This window comes from Ascidiella aspersa, chromosome 4 (genome assembly GCF_963924565.1).
Source record: "Ascidiella aspersa chromosome 4, kaAscAspe10.2, whole genome shotgun sequence".
In the NCBI taxonomy this organism is placed as follows: Eukaryota; Metazoa; Chordata; class Ascidiacea; order Phlebobranchia; family Ascidiidae; genus Ascidiella; species Ascidiella aspersa.
In genome coordinates this window covers 32539221-32547826 of record NC_139450.1, presented here as the reverse complement: position 1 = coordinate 32547826, position 8606 = coordinate 32539221, and the positions used below count along the sequence as shown (strand labels likewise).

The following is an 8606-nucleotide window of genomic DNA, read 5'->3' as shown; positions in this document are numbered from 1 at the left end:
TGGACAATGTTGTTATACATTTGAGTTTTATATTCGGTTGAAAATGACGCTATGGGTGTGTATTTTCAATGACGGATAGCAATTGCTAATCGCAACTGTTTAATTCTTTAACAGATATAACACAGGGAATTATACACTGTAAACCGTTTATAGTAAACTCTGAATATTTAAACAATGCCAACATGCTTCTCTATTAAATACGTTCTCTTTAATTCTATAATGCAATATCATAAACTGTAAAAACCTATTTTTGTCGTAAAGATATTGAAACAAACAAAACAGTCATCTCTATTAAATACCTTCTATTCTTTCAGAACGATTCGTAATAAGAAACAACGCAGGAAAAAGTCACACACATAAATCGGTCAATAAGCTAAACGATCACCATCTTTGACTACTCATCGTGCACAATATAGAGCTCACAATTTCCACTCAATAAAGCACTTTCTACAGATGTAGCGTTAGGTGTCATCGTTTACCTTATAACCTCTAAAAGTTTTGCATAAACGTTAAGACACAAGGCAAATCAATTTTGCAACTCAAAATTCTATTAAAACGATAGCGGGTTTAATCTTCGATGCCGTTTTGCGAATACAATATTTTTGTTTGTCAATAATCAGGATAAATAATCTGTAAAAATAAGCATGCAATAACGTTGCCTGGTAACTATAATATTATAGGATCTAAATTCTAAAACGATAGCCATAGTATCTATATACGTTCGATACTAGACTGGTCTACTTATTCTTCTTTTAAAAAGAATACACAAAATTTGACAAACCAAAACAAATAAAATGCTATGTTTTCAAGGTTGATTGCTACCTGAGACAAGCAATCCACTGATTACATTTAAAGATTTCCTTGATATATATTCGCGAGTAAAATATAAATATCGGATCAGGCGACCCTAAATTTGGTCAAAATATGTCGGTATCGGTAATAATATAAAGCATCAGAAATTCTTTCTATTAAAGCATATGGGTTTTAGTTGATATTATAGGAAAACACTAAAATAGACACCGTCAACGTTATCGTTAAACAGCTACAAAAGGTTTAATTAAAACTAAAGGCGCTATACAAACGATAGATGCAATGCTTGGAAAACTAAACCCAATATAACAGAAATAAACAACAATGAATTGTTGGATATTTGCATGAATGCTGACGAAGTTGTTGTTATTGTTGGAACAGAAGTTGTTGTAGCGGGAGTTAATGTAGTTGTTGCTGTTGTTGTTGTTGTTGTTGTAGATGTTGTTGTCGTTGTTCTTGTAGATGTGGGTTGTGTGTCCGGGGTTGTTGATTCGAGGCTGGTATTTGTAGCAACTGATGATTGTTGGTCTGCAGCTGTAGGTGATGCACTGGTTGTTGTAGTCTGTGTGTTTGTAGCTGTAGAATCTGATTGTGTTGTTCTAGTAGTTGTTGTTTGTGTGTTTGTTGCTGAAAATTCTGCACCCGTTGTTGCAGTTTGCGTGTCTGTAGCTGTAGAATCTGTTTGTGTGCTTATAGCAGAAGATTCGCCACCTGTAGTTGTTTCTGTGTCTGTTGCTGTAGAATCTGCACCCCTTGTTGTAGTTTGTGTGTCTGTAGCTGTAGAATATGCTTGTGTTGTTGTAGCAGTTGCTGTTTGTGTGCTTGTTGCTGTAGAGTCTGCTTGTGTTGTTGTAGCAGTTGCTGTTTGTGTGCTTGTTGCTGTAGAGTCTGCTTGCGTTGTTGTAGCAGTTGCTGTTTGTGTGCTTGTTGCTGTAGAGTCTACTTGTGTTGTTGTAGCAGTTGCTGTTTGTGTGCTTGTTGCTGTAGAGTCTGCTTGTGTATCTGTAGCAGTAGATTCACCACCTGTTGTTGTAGTTTGTGTGTCTGTTGCTGTAGATTCTGCACCCGTTGTTGTAGTTTGTGTGTTTGTTGCTGTAGATTCTGCATCCGTTGTTGTAGTTTGTGTGTCTGTTGCTGTAGATTCTGCACCCGTTGTTGTAGTTTGTATGTCTGTTGCTGTAGATTCTGCACCTGTTGTTGTAGTTTGTGTGTTTGTCGCTGTAGATTCTGCATCCGTTGTTGTACTTTGTGTGTCTGTTGCTGTAGATTCTGCACCCGTTGTTGTAGTTTGTGTGTCTGTTGCTGTAGATTCTGCACCCGTTGTTGTAGTTTGTGTGTTTGTTGCTGTAGATTCTGCACCCGTTGTTGTAGTTTGTGTGTTTGTCGCTGTAGATTCTGCACCTGTTGTTGTAGTTTGTGTGTCTGTTGCTGTAGATTCTGCACCCGTTGTTGTAGTTTGTGTGTTTGTTGCTGTAGATTCTGCACCTGTTGTTGTACTTTGTGTGTCTGTTGCTGTAGATTCTGCACCCGTTGTTGTAGTTTGTGTGTCTGTTGCTGTAGATTCTGCACCCGTTGATGTAGTTTGTGTTTTTGTTGCTGTAGATTCTGCACCTGTTGTTGTAGTTTGTGTGTCTGTTGCTGTAGATTCTGCACCCGTTGTTGTAGTTTGTATGTTTGTCGCTGTAAATTCTGCATCCGTTGTTGTTCTTTGTGTGTCTGTTGCTGTAGATTCTGCACCTGTTGTTGTAGTTTGTGTGTCTGTTGCTGTAGATTCTGTAGCCGTTGTTGTAGTTTGTGTGTTTGTTGCAGTTTCTGTGTTTTGTTCTGTAGATTCTCCATTTGTAGTGAGTGTATGTGTCGTAGCAGCTGAAGATTCAATGTTTGTAGTCATCGCATGTGTGATTGTGGCTGTAGAAGGCTCAGCGTCCGAAATTATTGCAGTTGTATTTTGTGTGTCTTTTTCTGTAGATTCAAAAGCTGTAGTAGACTGATGTGTGGTGGCTGTTGAAGATTCGACATCAGTAATAGGTTGTGTGTCTGTAGTAGACGAATTGAGGTTTGTAGTTTGTGTGTCTGTAGCTGTAGAAGACTCAAAAATTGTTTCAGTTGTAAGTGGTGTGTTTGTTTCTGTAACCTCGGTACCGCTAGTCGAAGTTTCTGAGGTTGTATCAGCAGAGGACCATTCGGTTGAAGTGTACAGCGAGGTTGAGCTGCCTTCGGTGGAAATATCGGAGTAAGTCGTAGTTTCACTAGTGGCTGTAATTGCGAAGATGTTTGACGAAGATGTAGAATCGCTCGGTAAGATTGTTGTAGCTTCTGAGTTCGAAGCGACTAAAATAAAGAAAATAAATTGATTCAAATTTAGCTTAGAAAACAATAATCTAGCTAAAGTTAATTTTTTGTTGCATATAGAGAAAGTATTTGGGGTATGTCGCAAATCGTGGATTAATTAACAAAAAACACACGCTAGAAGTTAAAATGTAACACGTTGTCGTGTATCAGATATAACTTTCTTTACGCAAGCTGTTTACTGCAAAATACGCCGCAAAGCATTAACAGGGCAAATATATATGGCCAGTAGGGTTGTGGTGAATAAACCTAAATTTTGTTTTTGTCTGATTATCTCAAGCGGTATATCAGTGTCACAAATTGGCATATAGCAGTTGTATTTAACATTCTTTTCTGCACGTGGTAAACTTGTTGTTATTGTTGTTTGCTGACCGTTCGATGTCAGAATGTCCCAAAAGTGGCGTAATTTTACCGCGTTAAAGCAGGTTATTCTAGGCGAACATTAAAATTTGCGAGGTTAACACGTGTGTTTATTGTGCGACTGATAAACCAAGCTTAAAAGCGTAACTGATAGTTAAGATAGTAAGAATATCAAAGCCCATACAGAATAGCTGGTATTTTTAAAATTATTTCAACATTTTAAGATTTACAGTGCTACCACTTTTGCATGGACTTAAATATTCCTACTACGTCTTACTACAACCTCCATCCATTATGCTCTAACCAAAACTGATAGTTAACAGTTCTGTGTTTATAGCAGGGCTGCGGAGTCGGAGTCGGACTCGGGACTCGAGTAAGACCTTCTAAAACTACTCATACCAATTGTTAAAACCGATATGACCGCCAAATTGTAAAGGTGGAATATTATATGGTGGAATATTTTCCAACCATGTATTGTGAGTGAATAAATTATACGACACCCCTATAAGTGGATTGCTGAATATCCAATATTGTAGTTACGTAAATGGGTGAAACACAGGCTGGAGTCCGGGCGGACTCGGGACTCGACAAAATCGCACATTTGACCGGGGTCGGACTCGGAACTCGGGAGTCGGTCTCGGGTTTATTTTTTTGGCCGGAGACGGACTCGGGTTTTTTTTAACCGACTCCGCAGCCCTGGTATATAGAGTAAAAAAAAAGGTCGAAGTATATTCCAGCATAGCGGGCACATTATTGTGTTCGTGGCAAGCACTATGAATAAATATAAACGACGCTTGTACCTTCTGTGGCTGTGGCGTCCGTTACTGCTACTGTGGTATCTTCGGATGTTGGCATAGAAAACGAACTTGGAACACAAGCTGAAATAAAAAGCAATTACTCTGTTAGCTTTCGATTAGTGCTGTTAAATAATTTTATATATGCCTATATTATCATTTTCATAAACATAGATAAACTTAGCAAAGTCAGCTGCGTATTGTAAAAGTCATTTGGGAAATAACTTAGTCCAAGTGAAGTTGTTTAAAAAAAATAACGTTTTCAAATAGCTGAGAGGGGCCATGCCCCATCCCCCAAAATTTAAAAATATTTTACCCTTAATAATTTTTTTTTTTTAGCATTTTTGAGCAGTACCACGACCGGCGATCACAGGCATTCCACACCTTCAATTGTCATGCACTGTTACGCCACAAACGATGTAGTTAATATAACGTTTGCTATACAATAATGTAGTTTTACTTTTAGACAGTTTTTGCTCTTTGACTGTTTTTTAAATATGGCGTTAACACTCAGTCAGTTGCTGTTCGAAACAGTTTGCTAACATTGTTATTTGTGTTCATTACTTCAGTTAATACAATGACAAAAGCTAAACAAAAAATTCTAACTATTTGGCCCCCAAAAATTCACGCAGGTAAACCAGGATTTGAAATACTCCGCAAAAGAAGCCCATTCATACCTTCAAACTGACAGCTGACGAAAAGCAATATGACAATGTAGTTCCACAACCGACGCACCGCCCAAGCTTATTTACTTAGGCCGGCAACTATTCTCATAGGGCGAAACCGGAGATGGATTTTGTCTCGGGGAGTTTCCGAAATCGTGCGGATTTAATGGTTAACGGCAAGTTTATTCGAAAGAGGAACGCGTCGCATTTTAAGTGTTTTATTTTTGGAGAAGGTCTCTTTGGAAAATTTACACTGTGTTTCCATTATAGTTCCGCGGTAACTAAGTAATGGCGTTGTTTTTCCTGTGGAAACGTGGTTAAGGTCAGTTTACAGGTTGAATTGAAAAAACAACTTGCCGTTTGTGCTTTGAATAGCATTCGTAAGCAATACATTCATTTGTTCAAACGTTCAAAACGCTCAAGCTATTGTGGTCCCACTTAAAAAGCACCACGATGCGCTTTCTGCTTTTATGTTGTTTTTTGCTTAAATTCAACTGATTGCAAAAATAGTGGGTATATAAAAGCCAATACAGAGGTATAGGTAGCATTTTGAATGTTTTGAATTTGTGGCCCACTTAAAAAAACACCACGATGCGCTTTCTGCTTTTAAACTTTTTATCGAGTAAGGTTTTGGCGTCGGGTAACTCTACTTTCGCTTAAGGTTGTATGGAGTTTACATTTTACACAAACAGGGTCGGGCCTATAATTTTAAGACACAGGAATCCACTGTTGGGTTCGGAAATATATCGGTCTACTGAAATTAATTTGTCGTGGAACACTACAAAGATGTGTCGATGCTTTTATAGCAAGGCTAGCTTGGTTTGTGTTATATATTTGGCCAATATTTACAATTTAACTTAAGTTGGACTACCTATGGTTTAGTAGTCAAATTACGAAAACGCATATAAGTCCCTTACCCCAAAAATAATTATGCTAGATCCAACGAGTTAATTTATTAAGCTATAACATTACACACAAAATATTTCATTTAAATTGGGGAACTCGCTTGGAACACAGCAATGTTGTAAACAATTGCTTGAAATAAATTAAGTCTCGGTCAAGCGATTTATGAAATAACTTAAATCCAAGCCAAGTTTTTTAAATAAACAGCAAGTCCGAGTTACCAGTTAACCAAGTTAAGTTAATTCAATTAAGTCATTATTGGATTAAGTCATCTTTAATTCAAGTCATTAATAAACAAATTAAACGATAAGCCTTTGCATTGCTAAACTTGTCGAAAACAAAAAGCATGTACCAATCTAATTGTTTCACGTGCAAAACTCAATTATATAAAGTAGATTGTTAAATAAAATCACTCAATTTCAACCCAAGTCATTTTCCTCAAAGACTTGGGTCCAAGTCAATTCATTTGTCAAAAAAAAACCTAACTCAAGGTCAAAAACATTTTACCAAAACTATCTAGTCAAGCCAAGTCATTCTAAATGCAATGAATTTAAGTTAATAAAACACTAGGACGCAGATAGAACCGGATCTGCACACAGTTCACTTCTATATTAAAGTAACAAAGTCGTTTTAAAGCGTCCGGGTTCAACTGAATCACGTGACCTTTCATTGCCCCGCGCGAAACAATAGTTTCACCCTAAACGCAAATTGAATGAGGTTTTGGTTTTGAGGCAAAATCGATTCTCTAAACTGTACTTACGCCAATGCTGTTAAGTTAAAAAACACGACCCAGTTGTTTGAATAATAATTAATCATAGCTGTACGTTTATCAAAAAAACAAACGAACAACGAAGTCATTTTATTGAAGGTGTAATTATGATAATGCTTATTGAAGGCCAAACTTTTACATCTGCGACCTTTTGATTTAATGAAACTTCTTGCGAGGTTTCAGGTTTGACTGTTAAACAGACCATTCCTCGTTTCATGTATGTGCAAAGATTTATTAAAGTAATGTGCTACTGTCTTTTGTGTTCAATTAATTTGAACATGTCAAAAGAAAAAGTACATCATAAGAAACGATACATCGTACCCGGATGTAGGACGTTGTAATTGGTACAGGCTTACTTTAACATTTAAAACTCATTTCGCAAGGACGTTTTTTTTAGTTAAATACTATTTTGGTCAAGTATTGGTAACAACCACGAGCGAAAAGTTTACAATTCTTACCTGATGCCAGCAGCACGACAGGGCATTTCTCGTTACATTTTGCTGCACATTTAAGTACAACGTGCTACTGCATTTTGTGTTCAATTAACTTCGACACGTCAAAAGTTATAAAAAAATACATCATATAGTATACAGATACGACACGTTGTAATTGGTCGAGATCAAAACTTATTTCGCGGGCCAAATATTGAAAGGCCGTGTTTTTTTTAGGTTGAAACTATTTTAGGCAAGTATTGGTGACAATCAAAAGCAAAAAGTTTAAAATTCTTACCTAATGCCAGCAGCAAGATGAATGGAATGGAAGTCTTTCTGAACTTCGTCTTCATTTTGACTTCTTCGGGCTATTTTTATCCGTTGTAAGGAATCAGTTAGGAGAAAATCCACAATAAGTAGAATAACAAGGCTGCAAATCACGGGTATCAAGAATTAATAACGTAGGCTAGCAATAATAAAAGCTATAGTTATTGGTAATCATGAAATACTTGGTGGTATTTTCGGTCCACTAATCCTATATTGTGGCTGCACTTTTGCAGCTGGCTTTAGACATGGATGATCGCATACTTTTAGCAAACGTGTTAAAACGTGCTTAAACAGCGTGTCAAATTATCCTAATGCCGACGTAAAGCAAATTTTGTTGTTTTTCAGTATTAAATACATACAGCTACTTCTGGCTTTTGGAGTAAAGTTTGAAAAACTTTCACAAATGTTAACCATACCAAATTTTAAAAAGCCTTAAACTAGGTGTTAAAACAGCTTTATATTGACGTAAATCGTTCCTATATGCTTTCAACTTTACGCTTGACTATATATGTATAAAATATCTCAGTAACAAACACAAAACCGTCTGAACTCTACTTTGAAACAAATTTCTAAACCGTACCACGTTTCCAGCCAATTTCTTATACTTTAAAATCTGCAAGTCATGAAGACAGCGCATCGCATCGCATCACCACAGGGGCCACATAGGCATGCGTAGTGGCGCAAAAAGACGAAAAACAGATAACTCCAATAGGATTTCATAACGGCCAACTTATGTGGCCACTCTTATTAGCCCGAAGCTCTCTTTTCGACTACATTTTTCCACGTTGTTTTACGGCTCTGTTTCCCGCTTACAATAACTCCGGCCTTCTTTTGTCCATTCTGTTTTAGTACTGGTTTTAACTGTAAAAAATGGCACAAAAATAGTGGAATAAGAGTGCTGGCCGATGGGAAGTGGAATAAGAGTGCTGGCCGATGGGCTTGGCCGGTTTGCCATTCCCAGTTTGGTTTGGTTTGTTTTTTGTCGCCACAGCTATAGAGAGGCGCGCTGAGCCCAAACGGGACAGGATTAAGTTGAATAACGAGGGGAAATGTCAAAAAGTAGGACGCGGCTCATTTAAACTGGATATTTTAAATCGCTACTCTATCCTTTATACGTATGCACGTTACAATTTGGTAAAAACTTTCGCTTTAAAACTGTAGGAGCCGTTGGCAAATAATACACGGGTTTTGGGGGTAA

General features: G+C 37.3%; 1 protein-coding gene across 1 annotated transcript; it reads right to left on the bottom strand.

Moving 5' to 3' along the window:
• Positions 1 to 321: 321 nt before the first annotated feature.
• LOC146157551 (uncharacterized) lies at positions 322 to 7513 on the bottom strand. The gene is made up of 3 exons (XM_083386564.1): positions 7380 to 7513; positions 4320 to 4397; positions 322 to 3141 (listed from the first exon to the last, which is right to left on the bottom strand). The coding sequence occupies exons 1-3, from the start codon at positions 7432 to 7434 to the stop codon at positions 1073 to 1075; spliced, it is 2202 nt and encodes a 733-aa protein (XP_083242690.1). The 5' UTR covers positions 7435 to 7513; the 3' UTR covers positions 322 to 1072.
• Between the last annotated feature and the right edge of the window lie 1093 nt (positions 7514 to 8606).